Source organism: Astyanax mexicanus, chromosome 11 (genome assembly GCF_023375975.1).
Source record: "Astyanax mexicanus isolate ESR-SI-001 chromosome 11, AstMex3_surface, whole genome shotgun sequence".
Lineage (NCBI taxonomy): Eukaryota > Metazoa > Chordata > Actinopteri > Characiformes > Acestrorhamphidae > Astyanax > Astyanax mexicanus.
Genome location: NC_064418.1, coordinates 44,560,024 through 44,577,504, shown reverse-complemented (window position 1 = coordinate 44,577,504; position 17,481 = coordinate 44,560,024). Strand labels below are relative to the sequence as shown.

General features: G+C 36.2%; 1 protein-coding gene across 1 annotated transcript in view; it reads right to left on the bottom strand.

The window, feature by feature from the left end:
• Positions 1 to 6,388: 6,388 nt before the first annotated feature.
• ikzf2 (IKAROS family zinc finger 2) overlaps positions 6,389 to 17,481 on the bottom strand; it is a 94,506-nt gene continuing 83,413 nt past the window's right edge. Inside the window, exon 8 of the mRNA XM_007253251.4 lies at positions 6,389 to 13,817. Coding sequence (XP_007253313.3) covers positions 13,090 to 13,817 — 728 coding nt within the window. The 3' untranslated portion in view covers positions 6,389 to 13,089. The remainder of the gene's footprint in view (positions 13,818 to 17,481) is intronic.

Sequence of the window (17,481 nt, the reverse complement as noted above, 5' to 3'; positions counted from 1 at the left end):
CTGGATCATGCAAAGACAAATCTATATATGGACACCATCCATAAATGGCACTTTCTTTTCTGGACTTGATTTGCAAATTATTGCAATTATTTACTTTGTAAACAGCATCCATACCTTTCTTGGAATTGTGGATGCACATCTAAAAAGGGTAAATTCCTCAGACTGCATACTGTAATGATAGGACTCCATACTTCGGTAGATGCCAAATCTGCCCAGCTAACTCTTAAAAAGAGATAAAAACAAGAAGAAGAAGATGAAGAAAAAGAAGAGATGTCATTGCAGAAGCCACGACTTAACTTGCTGATCTTCGGGCCCTTAGGTGGCACGGCATTAAAAACAGACTGTACTAATTCTGTATTGGAAATCACTGCATGAGCTTAGGAAAACTTCCAAAAATTATTGAAAATTTCTGTGAAATGTATTTTCGATTTGCAAATTATTGTAATTAATTATTATTTTTATTATTATTTTATTTTAATTAATTATTCACATTATACACAGCGTCCATGGATTTAGGGATGCACATCTAGACTGTTTGACTTTTATGGTAGGACTCCATACTTTGGTAGACCTCCAGAAATCAAAGCGATGCACAGATTCCAGCCAGGATGTGAGTCATGTGCATGACAAACCTGCCCAGCTAACTCTTACAAAGAGATAAAAAGAAGAAGAAGAAGAAGAAGAAGAAGAAGAAGAAGAAGAAGAAGAAGAAGAAGAAGAAGAGATGGCATTGCAGAAGTCACGTCTTATCTTACATTAAATAGTGGATGCTGGTGATCTTCGGGCCCTCAGGTGGCACTGCATTAAAAACAGACTATACTGATTCTGTACTGGAAATCACTGCATGAGCTCAGGAACATTTCCAGGAATTACTGTAAAATGTCTGTAAAATGTCTTCTATGAAGAAGAAGAAGAAGAAGAAGAAGAAGAGATGGCATTGCAGAAGTCATGTCTTATCTTACTTAAATAGTGAATGCTGGTGATTTTCGGGCCCTTGGGCCCACTGCATTAAAACAGACTGTACTGATTCTGTACTGGAAATCACTGCATGAGCTAATTAGCACTTTCAAAAACTACTGTCAAACGTCTGTAAAATGTCTTCTATGGTCTCGATTTGCAAATCATTGTAATTTTTTACATTATACACAGAGTCCATGCCTTTCTTGGATTTGGGGATGCACATAGACTGTATGACTTTTATGGTAGGACTCCATACTTTGGTAGACCTCCAGAAATCAAAGCGATGCACAGATTCAGTTAAAGAGATAAAACCTTACCGGCCAGGATGTGAGTCATGTGCATGCCAAATCTGCCCAGCTAACTCTTACAAAGAGATAAAAAGAAGATGAAGAAGAAGATGAAGAAGAAGGAAGACTGCAGCAAGCTGACAAACAACCTGAGTGGAGGCTCTCTCTCTCTGAGACAAGAGCTAGCACTGCAGAAGACACGTCTTATCTCAGGCAGTGCAGCCCCTTTAATGTGGAGGCAGTGCAGGTTTGGCACGCCACTGCCTGTGCACGGGGGGCTTCTACTGGGGCTGCAGAAAGAGCAGAGGCAGCAGTTCAGAAAGTTCAGAGTGAGCGAATGCCCTCTGATCAGCGGCAAGCAGTGGAGGGATGCCAACCCCACAAACAAGGCACAGTAGCCATAAACGAGGAGGGACCACCACCTGGCATTTGGAGCCTCACCCTTTCGTCTGGGGAAAGAAGCAAAAAACGAGCCAGCGCAAAGGTCAACCAAAGCAGCTGCCACCGTGTGCCGGCATGCACTGTTAGAAAAGACTGCAGCAGCGCAGTCCATGTACCTGTTGCAGTGTTGCTTTAGTAAATGCATGGGCCAAAAATGTATTATTATTACTGGCAATTTGCTTAAATTAAATTGCATAAAATATTTTTTTACTAATTACACAATACAGCAATATGTCAATGCTAGATTAAATACAGTACACTATATTTTATTTGTTTCATTGTTTAATGCTAAATTCAGTAAATAAATGGAAATCATTTATTTAAAGCTTCATATCTGCAGAAAATTATTTTTATACTATTAATTATATATCATTTCCAGCATTTAGAAAATCAACAATTAAAAATTCATCTCATGTCATGTGACTCATATATACATATATGACTGTATGTATGGATTGAATATGGATTAAACCATTTACCTACTTCATGTGTTTGCATATTCAGCTAGGTGTCATATTTAATGTCTATAAATATTGCAACATGATATAATACGTTATGTACATGTTGGTCAGACCTAAATTAAATTAGTCTCAATAATCCTGCCTAAAAAAAAAAAATATATATATATATATATATATATATATATATATATATATATATATATATATATATATATATATATATATATATATATATATATATGATTATATATACGAAACCCAAAAAACTCTTAAAATTAGAATATTATACAAGACCATATAAGATATTATATATTTTCCTGACGAAGGCGACAAGTCAGCATACAGAGAGGAGGTGCAGCAGCTGACAGACTGGTGTACAGTCAACAAACTTCACCTGAATGTGGACAAGACAAAGGAAATGGTTGTTGACTTCAGGAGAGCACAACACACCCACTCTCCACTCAACATCGACGGGTCCTCTGTGGAGATTGTTAAGAGCACCAAGTTCCTTGGTGTCCACTTAGCAGATAACCTCACCTGGACCCTGAACACCAGCTCTATAGCCAATAAAGCCCAGCAGCGTCTCTACTTCCTCCGGAAGCTGAGAAAGGCCCGTCTCCCTCCACCCATCCTCACACTCTTCTATAGAGGGACCATTGAGAGCATCTTGAGCAGCTGCATCACTGCCTGGTTTGGGACCTGCACCGTCTCTGACCACAAGACCCTCCAGCGTATTGTGAGGACAGCTGAGAGGATCATCGGCGTCTCTCTCCCCTCCATCACGGACATTTACACCACCCGCAGCATCCGCAAAGCAACCAGCATTGTGAATGACCCCACTCATCCCTCACACAAACTGTTCTCCCTCCTGCCTTCGGGAAGAAGGTACCGCAGCATCCGGTCCAGCAACAGCTTCTACCCCCAAGCCATCAGACTCCTTAACTGCAGAGACTGAACTGATGGTTTTTCTGTACATGCACACACTGTCACTCTTACCCCACTTACCCCAGAAAATGGAAAGCACTAAAAAACCCTACTACCTCACTGTGTAATAGAGTAATTACTACCTCACCTGGTCTTTTTTGCACACTGCAAAATTTGCACACTGTCTTGTTATTTATTATTCTTTGTCTGTATGGTGTTGTATTGTCTGTCTGCACTTTTGTACTGTCTACACTGTGTTTATGTGCACCATGGTCCTTGGAGGAACGTTGTTTCGTTTCACTGTGTACTCTGTATATAGCTGAAATGACAATAAAAAACACTTTGACTTGACTTGACTTTGACTATATATATATATTTAAGTAGTATATTAATAAGTAGTTTGGTTAACCTGTAATGTACACCACCATAGTAAAAGTTTCAACACACCACTTTAAACATCATTCTTAATATTTTTTACACAGACTTTTTTTTCTGTACACACAGTTCATCTTAAGTAAAGTGATTACAGAATTATACCTAACCCAGTGGGTGGGGGTGGCTGAGGTTAATTGTAACAGGAAGAGGGACACATTATAACCACAGTTAAATAGTGCTGTAGTTAATGCAAAAAAACATGGTCATTCCATACAATGCTATATGCTGGTTTACTAGACCAGCTCTTTATCAAATTTAAAAGTCATTATGAATCAGTTGTTAAATTACCAACATTTAAATATCCTAATAATATTATATATATATATATATATATATATATATATATATATATATATATATATATATATATATATATATATATTAACTGGTGCATGGATACAATGTTCTCTGCAATGATGCTACAACTTATTGTAATTTTACGCATTTTAACTATTGGTAGCTGTGGCTCTCCTAATGTTTTCTATCATTAAAACTGCCTTTTATCTTTAGTAAAGTATTAAGTTATATTACCCCCAAGTCACAGTACTGCCCAAATGATCCAATGAAAGATCCATGACTTCTATATAAAACTATTAAACTGCCCAAAAAACACAGAACATGCAAGAAATTATATTAAATAAATCACGGTATAAAATACAATGTTAATTTTTTTTTTACTATTTTGCAGCAGGGATACCAACAAATATCTGTAAATATGTGATCATTTTCTGGAGCCAAGATTTTTTGTGGTTACTTTTTTTACATTTTTTTTTTTTGCATATTTATTTTATATTAACATTTTTACTGTTTTTTTTTTAACAATTACAAAAATTGTAAGTTTCCCCTTCTGCTTTAAAAGTATTTTTAATGTGTTCTACGTAATATATTGCACTGTAATTACTAATGGGAGTACTTTTAAATACTTCACCTTATTTACAGTACTTGGGGTATTCAAAAGTATTTAGTTCAACCCTGCTGATGTAAATGCGAGATTAAATATACATCTACACGTTTCTGTACAAAGTCTGCATAAGCAAGATAAAAAAAAAAGAAAAAGAGTATTAGGCACCATCCATCCTCACCACATACACTGACACACACACACACACACACACACACACACACACACACACACACACATTAACACACCCACCCACCCACACAGTAACTGATGATTATCGTGTTGAAACATGTCTATTGTGCAAATGAGAGGAAACTGAAAAGGATAGATAGACAGACAGACGCTCAGACAGACACACAGACAGACAGACTGACTGACAGCACCGAGAGTTTAAAGGTATTTAATGCAGAAAAGTTCATGCTTTAAAAACCAACACCTTACAGCACAGTTTCCTTCTGAGGGTCAATGGATTAAAAAGTAACATTTCCGTAAAAACCCTTTTACACAGGTTTCTCTTCTTTTTTAAGGGTAAAAATCTGTTTCATCAGTTCATTAAGACGCCGTATTTATCGCAGGCATCTTGGCAACACAGTACCTGAGAAAGCCCCAAGAGGTTCAAAACACACAGAATAAAAGAGAACAATAAAAGAGATAAACCCAGTTCAACATCTGTACCAAAATATACTGTATTTCGTTCGTCCGTAGAGTCACTATATGTATAAAAATACACTGCAAATCCTTGTTTTGCTGTTCGTAAGGCCCACAGTTAATAAGCGAGTTTAAAAAAACACTTTCCTTTCACAAAAAAATAGATATATTTACACATGTTAAAATAGCAACCCCCGTACACACATGAGCGTAAGATAACAACCCCACTCTGACTCTGAGTGCCATTGATTTAACTTCAAGTATGCTCCCGAAGTGTGGACTCACTGAACGAAAACGTCCCGATTTTTTTTTTCGATGTGCTCTTACAGCTGTAAACATAGTCTTTTTTACATCAATGCATCTTGTATGTCCTTCCTTTGTGTCCGTTGTCTCCAGTTTTGTTCCTTTTTCACGTTTAAATCATTTATTTTGTACAGAAAAAAAGAAGAAATAAAAGCCAGTGTGTATGATACTGAATTATTAGGGGTGTAACGGTACACAGAGTTAAAGTCATGGATCAGTTCATATAATTTGGACGGGTTTGGACCACATATAATTTATGGATTGCTTTGGACTTTAAGGTTCAGTTTCCTAAGCAGGGATTACACAGCAAAATGTATTTATTTATTTTTATTTTTTTACAAAAACTATAAAAGACAAATACATAGTTTAAAAATGTGTGTGCTTATTAAAATGTGTGTGCCTTAAATTAAGTCTCAAAAATTGCCAAAATCCTTAAAGTAAGACTTGATTCAAGTAAAAATCCCTGATTTTGGATCTTAAATTTGGGCACAAGATTGAGAATAACTTAACTGGTGACTTTTTTGCTTGTTTTAAAAAATTAAGATACGCAAAATAATCCTACATTTACAATGCTTGGTAAAACAAAAATCCTTAAATTAAGATTAAATACGATTTATCGCCTTGAAATTAGATAATTTTGCTCTTACTTAGCACTCGCACTGCAAAAAACTAGACTAAATATATGTAAATGAAGATATATAATATATATATGCTTAAATTAGGCAAAAAAACTACAAATGTGGTTTAAAAAAAATAATCGCAAAAAATAATAATAACAAGTCTCAAAATGAATGAAATAAATAAAGCAAGAATTTTGCTGACTTTTGTGCTTATTTTGAGCTCAAATTACTTAAAATGAGGTACAAATGTCTTATCAGAGAATAAAATAAGATTTATTGCCTTAAAATTTGAAAAAAAAAGTGTAGTTTCAGTGTAGTTCTACTCCTACAGAAAGTAGGCGTAGTTTCAATGTTTTACGTCTTTTTTTCTTCATAACAAACATAAAAAATGGCTACTACTCCATCTCAGTAGCTAGCTAATTTTACCATTTCACCTTAATTTTTACCTTTCAATAGAACATCTCCATTTAATAAACTGTGTAATCCAAGAATAAGCCTAATCCCTGACTCCAATTATATAAAGCTAGATTGGTCTTGAGCAAAGCTGAGCATGGAATGAAGGAAATAGGATTTGTTTTACTGGTGTGTTACTAGAAAATAACCATCAAATACACAGATATGATTGGTTTTGTTTGGTTTCATGTGATATTTGTACATATCTGGACCTCTATACCACATATCTGGACCTGTATACATATATGTACCATTACACCCCTATTAATAAACAACCAATGAATCCATTGTGACATGCATTTGGGAATTTTGCAATTGGAGCATCCTCCAAACTCATTTTACACTTTCCATCAATAAGAACAGCTACAGTGTATGTAAAAACACAGGTAAAATGAACAAAAAATACACAATAAACACATAAAAACAGTTACTTTCAAATGCTCCAGTATGAGTGTGAGTGTGTACGCTCATGACTGACTTCGAATACTTTGGATAAAGGCACACAAAATGTCTGAAAGTGGACATTCGAACAATTCAGCTTCGCGCGAAAAAGGAATGTATCTTCAAATCAGTGCTAGGACTTTTATCCTCGTAACCTTTAAAGGAGAAATTCACAGTTTTCACCCATATTCACCTACGACGAGAAGGAGAGTAAAAGGCCAAACAGCTGCGAGATCAACACACAGGCCTGTAAAAGTGGAAAAGGGCAAAAGTGCAAAGCTTTTTATAGCTTTTTATTTATATAGCAAGGAGCTAGGCAACGATCAGGCTACACTACAAAGCTTTCCAAAAAAAAGGTATTAGGACAGTGTGCTCAAATCAAGAGGAGGAAAATTAAACTTTTGATTCTGATCAAATAAATCTTTAAATCTTTATAGTGATGTGCAAAAGTGGGTAAAGCTACTCTAACAAGTCATGGGACAGTAGCATGTACACTGATGGCTTGAGAAAACCCATACCTGTATAAGTTGTGAGGTGTTATCTTGTGAGAGAGGTTGAACACTGGCCAGCGTGCTCATGGCAAGGTAACATGGCTCATTATGGGAGGTGCCAGATGGTTGATTTCTGAAGTTCCATGTATACTGTGGATAGGCACTACCACCCACAGTGGACAGTGCAGTGTGTGATAATGACCGCAACCGGCATGTTTGTTTTGTGTCTTGTTTTGTGACTTTTGCACAGAACTATAGAATAATGCAAATCTATATTTTTCTAAATAATCTTCAAATAACTTTATATGTTATATGTGATAACCTTGAGAGATAATGTTACATATGAATTTTAATAATAAAAAAAAAACAGTAACACTTTCTATACAAACTACATATTGTTGCTGTCCAAAGAAAAACTTGGAAAAAAACTTTAGTAGAAGCATTTCTATTGGTCCATTTCAGATGAAATTTGAATTGCTGTGTTAAAATAAAGTAATTGAAGGGTTCTTACTTTAGATGTTGAGACACCAAAGGATGTCCTGACATAGTTCCTGGGTAATCACGGGAAAATACTATACTGTTCAAATGATGATAAACAAAATAAGCTATAGCCACTTTATAATATATTGATCACACTTATTAAATTATTAATATGTAATAACAGTGTAACTACAGGTTGAGTATGCATTGTTACAGATTTACTACAGTTTAACAGGTTATTTTTATTAATTGCCAGCATCAACATGTGTTTAATATGCCATAGTATGTGTGTGTGTATGTTAATATTCACATGATAGTGTGAGTGTGTAGAGAATGAGTTGTGTATAAACGTAAATATATTTCTCCAACAGCTTTATGTGACATGTAATTAGGGCTGTGATTGTTTTTAAATACTAAAAAATAATATTCAGCTTTCAAGTGTAATTATATATTATGAACTGTAACTGTAGTAAACAACTACAAATAACAAAGCATATATCACCAGTAGTTACCATGTTATTACATGATTGTTAACATGTAACTACACAGTAATTAGAGACACTTATTATAAAGTGGGATTATAATACCTTTACTCAACTGAATTCACTATATTGAACCTGGATTGAGGCACAACACTACTGTGTTCAAACGTCTACCATCAATACAGAGCGACGTTGAATTTTACACTTTTAGTCAAAAGTTTGGACACACCCCTTCTCATTTATAGGAGAACTCCAGTGTAAAATTGACTTTGGGTGTAGTAAAACATGATAAAAACTAATAATATGCCCCGATACGGCCATTGTGCTAGGCAAAAAGCACAATTACTGTAATTGTGCTGGGCAAAATTACTGAAAGTTGTGGGAGAACGTAGGTGGGCTATTCAAAAAAGGTAAGTACTTTTTAGCATTTTTATCATTTTATCACTAATTTTTGTCTCACTAAGCATCATAAGTTTAAGATTGTTTTACTTCTTCCAGGAATATGATCTTATTTAGACTCACTTAACATTTTCACCCTTTTTTAAGTAATGTAAACATGAAATAAGCACAAAAAGTTACTAGTCAAGTTCTACTGCTTCTAGTGTACAAATTTAAGGCACAAAATAAGGATTTTTTGCTTGATTTAAGCTTATTTCCTCATTCTGAAAGTGTTTAATTGCTTATTTTAAAAAAATCTTACTAAGAAAAAAATGCTAACCCCATATATATATATATATATATATATATATATATATATATATATATATATATATATATATATATATATATATATATATATACTTCAAAGTAGCACCTTTAGCTTTGGTGCCAACTTTTCCCACTCTTGGCTGATTCTCTTAGTCAGCTCCTGGAGGTTCTGAGCTCTTGTTAACTGCTATTTGTTTGTGAAAGCTGAACTATGTGTTTGTAGTTTTAATATTAATACAATACAATTAATACAACATAGTAAATAATGCAAATAAAGAACAAATATTATGAAATATGTGTGTCCCCACTTTTGACTGCTACTGTAATACATGTACATATCTTTTTTCATCTTTTTGTTTACTTAGTACATCTATCTATTTCACATTTTGAGAAACTTACTTAGAGAAATACATTACAAATAATATTCAGTATGTTTGCTACGGTCCCTAAAAAGCCGCATGGTACTGGTGATAAACACTTGAGGGGGGTTGTGGGGTTAAGTTAAACACTAAAAGGGGCTTGCACAGTTAAAATGGTAACGAACCCCTTGTGTAGTCAAAAGTAAAACTCAACAGTAAAACTGAGATGCGTGTTTTTCTTTGGACAGCGACATTATTTGAGTCATGATGACTAATTCATCGATTCAAACCTGAGGCCAATACACAAAGACAAAAAAAAAAAGAGACAAGCCACAAAGGCATTTGATTAGGTAACTGTGATTTAAAGCAATCAGGCTAATACAGAGCTTTGTATCAACCAGTGTTTGTATATAGAGCTCTGGAAAAAATTAAGAGACCACTTCAGTTTCAGAATCAGTTTCTCTGATTTTGCTATTTATAGGTATATTTTTGAGTAAAATGAACATTGCTGTCTTATTCTATAACTACTGCCAACATTTCTACCAAATTCCAAATAAAAATATTGTCATTTACAGCATTTATTTGCAGGAAATGAGAAATGGCTCAAATTGCAAAAAAGATGCAGAGCAGCTTTCAGACCTCAAATAATGCAAATAAAGTTTTAAGAGTTCAGAAATCAACATTTGGTGAAATAACCCTGTTTTTTTTCCAGTTTTCATGCATCTTGGCATGTTTTCCTTCTCCACCAGTCTTACACACTGCTTTTGGATGCTTTAATTCCTCGACTCCTAATGCAAAAAATTCAAGCAGTTCAGTTTGGTTTGATGGCTTGTGATCATCCATCTTCCTCTTTATTATATTCCAAAGGTTTTCAATTTCAATTTGGTAAAATCAAAGAAACTCATCATTTTTAAGTGGCCTCTTATATATATATATATATATATATATTTTCCAGAGCTGTATGTAACCAGTGCATCAGAATAAAGTGCAAGCTGTAATTTGTTTTCTTTCTGTTTAGGAGGATGCGCTACACTGCATATCACACGCGTATCATATCTACTGTACGCACGTTTGATAGGACCAGCCGAAGTAGGCGTCGTGCGACTGCTACCGATGCAAAAAGCAAAAAGCAAAACAAAAAACAAAAACAAACACACAACTAAAAAGGCTTGTAAAAGGCATGCTGCAGACGTTCTGCTGCTTTCATGAGGTGCTTTAGAAGGACACACGACAAGCTCAGCCTCCATACTGTGCGTGAACCATTTGCAAAAAAAAAAAAAAAAAAAGAAGAGAAAAAACTGCCCTACATCAAACCGTAGGAGTGTTTTTATCCAGATTGTCATCAGCTCCTCGCGTACCATCGCTGCCTGGCTGCCTTTTAATGTGGTTTCATGGCTACAAGACAGTGCCATCACATGGAGCCCTGATAGTACAAGCACCACAAGCATGGGTATGAGTGTGAACCTGCACATACTCACATTTACATAAAGAAAATCTGGATTTAGAGACATCTTAAACTTCTAATGCTAAGCTTTACTGTATTCCCTTTCGACTGCATGTCCTGGACACTGTGTGCAATGGCCATAGTCCCCTATACCACGGTCCAGATTGCACGGTACAGCTAAATCATCATTATCGATCATTCCGAACATCGGCAAGGCACTGAGAAACCACAGCAGCAAAGAAAATTAACAAAATAAAGCTTTTAAGATTACACATTTCTGATTGAACATTTTCGTCCATATTCCCCTGATGGTCCCCCATTCAACATCACATGGATGAGAACACACTCATCCATGTGGCGTCATCCATGAAAACTGCACCAGTCCTGCAAATAATGTACAATAAGTCCAATCAACAGGAATGATGGCCAGACGCTTAAAACTATTCGCTAGGGGGAACAAAAGAATAAGACAAAGAGAAAAGAAAACCTTCATTTTTTTTTTACTTTACAGGAAATATAGCTGCTCTGGTTTGAATGCTGCAGTAGAGAGAACAAAAAATAATAATAATAAAAAAAAATAATAATAAAAGAGTGAGTGTGTGTGTGTGTTTTTATGCAAAGAAAAAAAAAAAAAAAAAAAAAAAAAACCTTATAATTAAACTTATCATTCACATCATGCACACACAGACACACACACACTCTCGTGTACCCTCACCCAAACATATGACCTTCAAAACTTTAATTAAAATATATATCTATATATCTTTAAATCTATTTGTTCATATATATATATATATATAATACCCCCTTAAACTCCAGACTTGCACTGCAAACTTGTTATGTTACGTGAGCTGGTTTGACTGTAGTTACTAAAAAAGAAAATTCATAGTAGTCGCTATTAATTATAATGATGATGAAGATCATGAAGTTGTAACAATAAAAAAAAAGAGGGGAAGTCCCCAGATTTCTCTATAAACCTGTGCATAATTTAGGGGTTGAGATGTAGATAAAGTCAAACTGCAGAGTGGAGTGAAACGGTTCGCTGTGGAGAAACTGTTAGCGGCTTATTTTATTTTATTTTATTTTTTTTAATGTGGTGATGATGGTGAAAGAATTTCAGGGGTCACAGTAGCAGGTTTTCCATCCACTAAGTTTCTGTGCATTTCTACAAATAAATATATATATACATATTTTTTTTTTGCAATATATTGCAAATTAATATTTTTTGCAATGTTACATAATGATGATGCATCAAGTCATAAGCACCTGTGGAGCGTTATTTCATTAATTTTATTCTTATTGCTTGACATATGTTTAAGACAAATGTTTTCCCTCTACTCTGTACTCCCTATACTGTCCTATACTATGCTATACTCCCTATACTGTCCTATACTCCAATCTTTACTTCATATCTCACCCTACACTACTGCATTTGCTCTAAAGTGCCCTAAACTTAACCTTTACTATGCTATACTCACTGTACTACCCTATACTATCATAGAGTGAATTCTCCATACTCTCTACACTGCCCTATACTATCCTGTTTTCCATATTCTCTCTCTTTACTACTATACGCTATTTAATATTTATTATACTATATTATATTATACTATAATATTTTTCTGTCCTAACTTTATATACTATCCTATATCCCCTATACTGCCTTATACTATGTTTTACTCAATATGACATGTGTCTCCTGAGTTTAATATGCAACGTTAACGTTGCAATATGAAATTTCCTTTTTTTTTTATCTTTGCAGCCTATTTTGCCTTTTAACACCCTGAATGTATCTCTTTGCCTTAAACAGATTTTAAAACATTACATTTTGTTAGAAAAATATGCCTTAGCCTAATCCAGTGACTTAGATTAGGCATTAGATTGTGATGTAGCTTTAAGCGGTTCCATTAGTTCCATCCACCACCATGTTTAACAGTTTCTAACAAAGCGTAACAATTCAAACCACTCAAAGACTTTGGAGTCCACTCAAAGGTTATGCAGAAAGTTAGAAAAATCTAAGAAATCACCGTTTATGATTCATAACTGAACAATAAGCCTGGATTTTAAGGGGTTCACTGTTGGACCTAAACCTTCATATAATTGCTAAATGCTGCCGACATGACGCTTACAGCTGCCTTCCCTTCCGGCACGTCTCCTGAGACGTTTCCACACCGTTTGCTGACGTCCCAGGGGCACAACCCTGGACCACCACTATCCGCTCGCGGGTGGGCGGGGAGTGTCCGGATCTCCTCTAACGGAAGGTGTGCACTCCGCGGACGATGTGCGAGGAGAACTCGTAGCGATCCTTGCTGCAGTGGCCGCAGATGTTGCACTCCAGCGGGTCCCTGTAACCGTGGCACCCCATGTGGATGGTGTACATGACGTGGTCGAGGAACAGCACTCGGCAGTGCTCGCACTGGAACGCCCTTAGCTCCTGCCCCTCGCGGCCAAAAACGCGGACCCCTCCGTCCCGGCCCACCTGACGTCCAGGATCGGCCCCCCGGGGGTCGTCTCGCGGCGTGAAGTGACCCGGACTGACCCGAACCAACCTGTTGTTGACCAGCTTCTCCTGAGGGCTGCTGCGGGCCGAATCAGCCGAATCCTGGCCGCTGGTGTTGCTGGGGGAGCCTTCACGCACCACCTGGGGGTTCTTGGGCCTCACCAGAGAGATGGCGCCGTTGGTGGGGGGAGGGAACTCCGTGGGTGGGGGTGGCTGGTGCATGGAGAGAGCTTCGCGGCTGCTAGGCCGGTCAAGTCGCGGGCCGATGGGGTACATGGGGTGAAACAGTGGGTTCACCATCGGAACGACCTCGGCCATGGTGAGCGGAGGGTGATGCACCACAGGTCGCATGTTGTCGCCCAGGTAGGTTATAGCGTTACTGAGCGCCTGGTCCATGATATGCGCCTGCATCATCTCAGCCTCCTTCAGGTTCACGTCGTAGTTCATCTCAGGGTAGGAGAAGCGCATCATCTTCTCCCCTTCAAAACACAATGACATGCAGAAATTAGCACAGGAAGCACGCTGTTTACTTCCTCTTTCAAAAAAGTATTTTTATGCCTTTTTGCCTATTTCTATAAGAATAATGCTTAAATGTCTCCCAAATAAATTTATTGAGGGTTGAATTTTTTGTGTGGGGAAAATCTACACCAATATCCAAATATCCTAAATCTACTTTATAACAACTATTTTCAACCTCAATTAGTCTGGTGTAGGGTTAGATTTTAGGGTTGATTAATGGTTAAGGTTAGGGTTAGGTGTAGGGTTAGATTTTAGGGTTGATTAAGGGTTAAGGTTAGGGTTAGGTGTAGAATTAGATTTAGGGTTGATTAATGGTTAAGGTCAGGGTTAGGTGTAGGGTTAGATTTAGGGTTGATTAAGGGTTAAGGTTAGGGTTACGTGTAGGGTTAGATTTAAGGGTTAATTAGGGTTAGGGTAAGGTTAGGTGTAGGGTTAGATTTTAGGGGTAATTAGGGTTAGGTTAAGGTGTAGGGTTAGATTTTAGGCTTGAATGGATTTAAGGAGTAGGGTTAGATTTTAGGGCTGATTAATGGTTAAGGTTAGGGTTAAGTGTAGGGTTAGATTTTAGGGTTAATTAGGGTTAGGGTAAGGTGTAGGGTTAGATTTTAGGGGTGATTAATGGTTAAGTGTAGGGTTAAGTGTAGGGTTAGATTTTAGGGTTAATTAGGGTTAGGGTAAGGTGTAGGGTTAGATTTTAGGCTTGACTGGATTTTAGGTGTAGGGTTAGATTTTGGGGTTGATTAATGGTTAAGTGTAGGGTTAAGTGTAGGATTAGATTTTAGGGTTAATTAGGGTTAGGGTAAGGTGTAGGGTTAGATTTTAGGCTTGACTGGATTTTAGGTGTAGGGTTAGATTTTGGGGTTGATTAATGGTTAAGTGTAGGGTTAAGTGTAGGGTTAGATTGTAGGGTTAATTAGGGTTATGGTTAGGTGTAGGGTTAGATTTTAGGCTTGACTGGATTTAAGGTGTAGGGTTAGATTTTAGGGGTGATTAATGGTTAAGGTCAGGGTTAGGTGTAGGGTTAGATTTTAGGGTTGATTAATGGTTAAGTTTAGGGTTAGGTGTAGGTTTAAGTTCTATTTTGAATCATTTACATTCAGCATAGGGCTAAGTTACATTTAATGGACATGCAGTTGAATGTCAGTTGAGCATCAACAAGTAAAGTGTTACCAAAAGATGCAAGAAAAACAAATATCACCAAAATGTCAGCTATGTAAGTTATAGCAGTCTATAGCTTTATAGTGCATATGGTGCAAATACAGGCTGGAAAACAGATGTATATTAATGATAAATGCGTAAATGCAATGAATGAGTTTCCAACATGCCGAAACTAATTCCGGTACTTGACACATACTGACAGATAAAGGCATCCCTGTTCTGATTCTGATTAATCAAACCTCATGTGGGTGCAGTTTCTAGCAGAAAGGGAAATTCTCAAATATCAGAATTTCAGCGTTTGGATCATTTTTCGAAAATATTCATCTCTGTTATTTTATTTTTGTTTGAATAAATGGTGGAAAGCCCCATGTGGAGAGCAGGGTGAGAGAATTTAACCCCTGCATAACGTGGATGTGGTGAGGTGTTGCGCGTCACTCGATTAAAGCTATGGCAGCGTTACAGGTGTGAAAAAACCACAGGGGGGGGAAAAAACATCTCCAGCCTGTAGCAAATTTGGCTCGCTCGCTTTCACTTTACTGCAGGGTTTTGGATCTGGAAACCGCACGGCAAATAACAGCACACACAAACATATACACACACACATACACACTGTGTGTAACTTTTCTTTTTATTTTATAACAGGACCTAGTAATGCAGTGTTTTAGTCAATAGTATAGTATATTGTTTAGAATGGTACACAGAATGGACAATGGACAATCCCCATTGACTAGAGTTAATCATTTCTAATGATCAGTACAATCCACGTTTATGTTTATGATCATATTACATCTACCAAATAGAACTATTTTAATCATTTCTACATAGAACTAGCTAGGGTAAAAAAAAAAAGATCCACTAATCTGAAGAACACTTTAACCAGCACTTCAATCAGCATTTTAGCAATCATGGGGTCAAGGACGATTAAGTAGTCCAGCAGTCTAAAGCTCTGCTACTATAATCGGGAGATCGCTGGTTCGAATCCCGGTCATGCAGCTTGCCCACAGCTGCCAGAGCCCTGAGAGAGTACAATTGGGTTTTCTCTCTCTGGGTGGGTAGATGTGTCTTTTTCCCCTTATTATTCCTAGGGTGATGTTGATCATCAGCACAAGGCTGCGTCTGTGAGCTGATGTATCGGAACTGAGTCGCTGCGCTTTCCTCTGAGTGCTCTGTGATGCTGCTCGGAATGCTCGTCACATCACTAGTAATAGGGGTCCTAATGAGTGGGCTGGGTAAAGTGACAGATTCTCATTGTTGGATACAATATTTGGCACCACTTTAAAATAAGGCTCCAATATAAAGAGTTTATAAAAGGTTTATAAAGGAGTATATTATAAGAAGCTTTCTATGAATCTCTAATCTCTTTCTATGAGACTCTATAAACATACTCATAGCACATTATAATGCATTCATGAGGCATTATAAACATAGCTATACATATTTATTGATTTATAAATGTATAATTCATTACAGCCATGTTTATTATGCTTTATGAATTGTGATCATAATGCATTAACAGCTGTCTATAATGTTATACGTCAATACCAAGAAACTCAGTCCCAGCTTGCAGAATTATGCATTATGACTAAAAAAAGATTTTAACTTTTAAACCCAACCTGTATAATGCTTTAACTTTTTAAATTGATTAACCACTCATTAATTAAATTGCTCTTAAATATATTATTAGTTAAAGTCCATTATAATGTATTATAACAGGTATTTGTGCACTCCAAGTAAAGTGACAGACTTTCATTGTGGGACTAGATTATTAATGATAGATATATACTGTTTTAACATATATATTATAAGCACAGCTTATAACATATTATGATCACATGCATAATGGGTTATGCGTTTTTATAAACATTTGGGTAACACTTTCTATGAATGTCATCTTTATTAGACTCTATAACTACATTCATAATATATTATAATGCATTCATAAGGCATTAAAAACATGGCTATAAACATTTATAAAAATGCATAACCCACTATAGCCATGTTTATTAAACATTATGACTTGTGATTATAATACATTATAAGCTATGCTTATGATATACATGTTAAAATAGTGTATATCTATCAATAATAATCCAGTCCTGCAATGAAAAAGTATGTCACTTTACTTAGAGCGCAAAGAAGACCTGTTATAATACATTATAATTGACTATAACTAGTATTATATTCAAGACAAGTATAATGCATGAGTGGTAACTGAGGGTGTGTTTATGAGTTGGAAGCTGTTTTAGTCATGATACAGGTCTACAAGCTGGGACTGAGTTTCTTGGTATTGACGTACAACATGTTATAAACACAGCTATTAATGCATTATAATCACAGTTCATGATGCATAATAAACATGGCTATGATGAATTATAGAGTTTTATAAATGTATGTATAGCCATGTTTATAATGCCTTATAAATGCATTAGAATGTGTTATGAATATGTTTATAGAGTCTTATAGAGA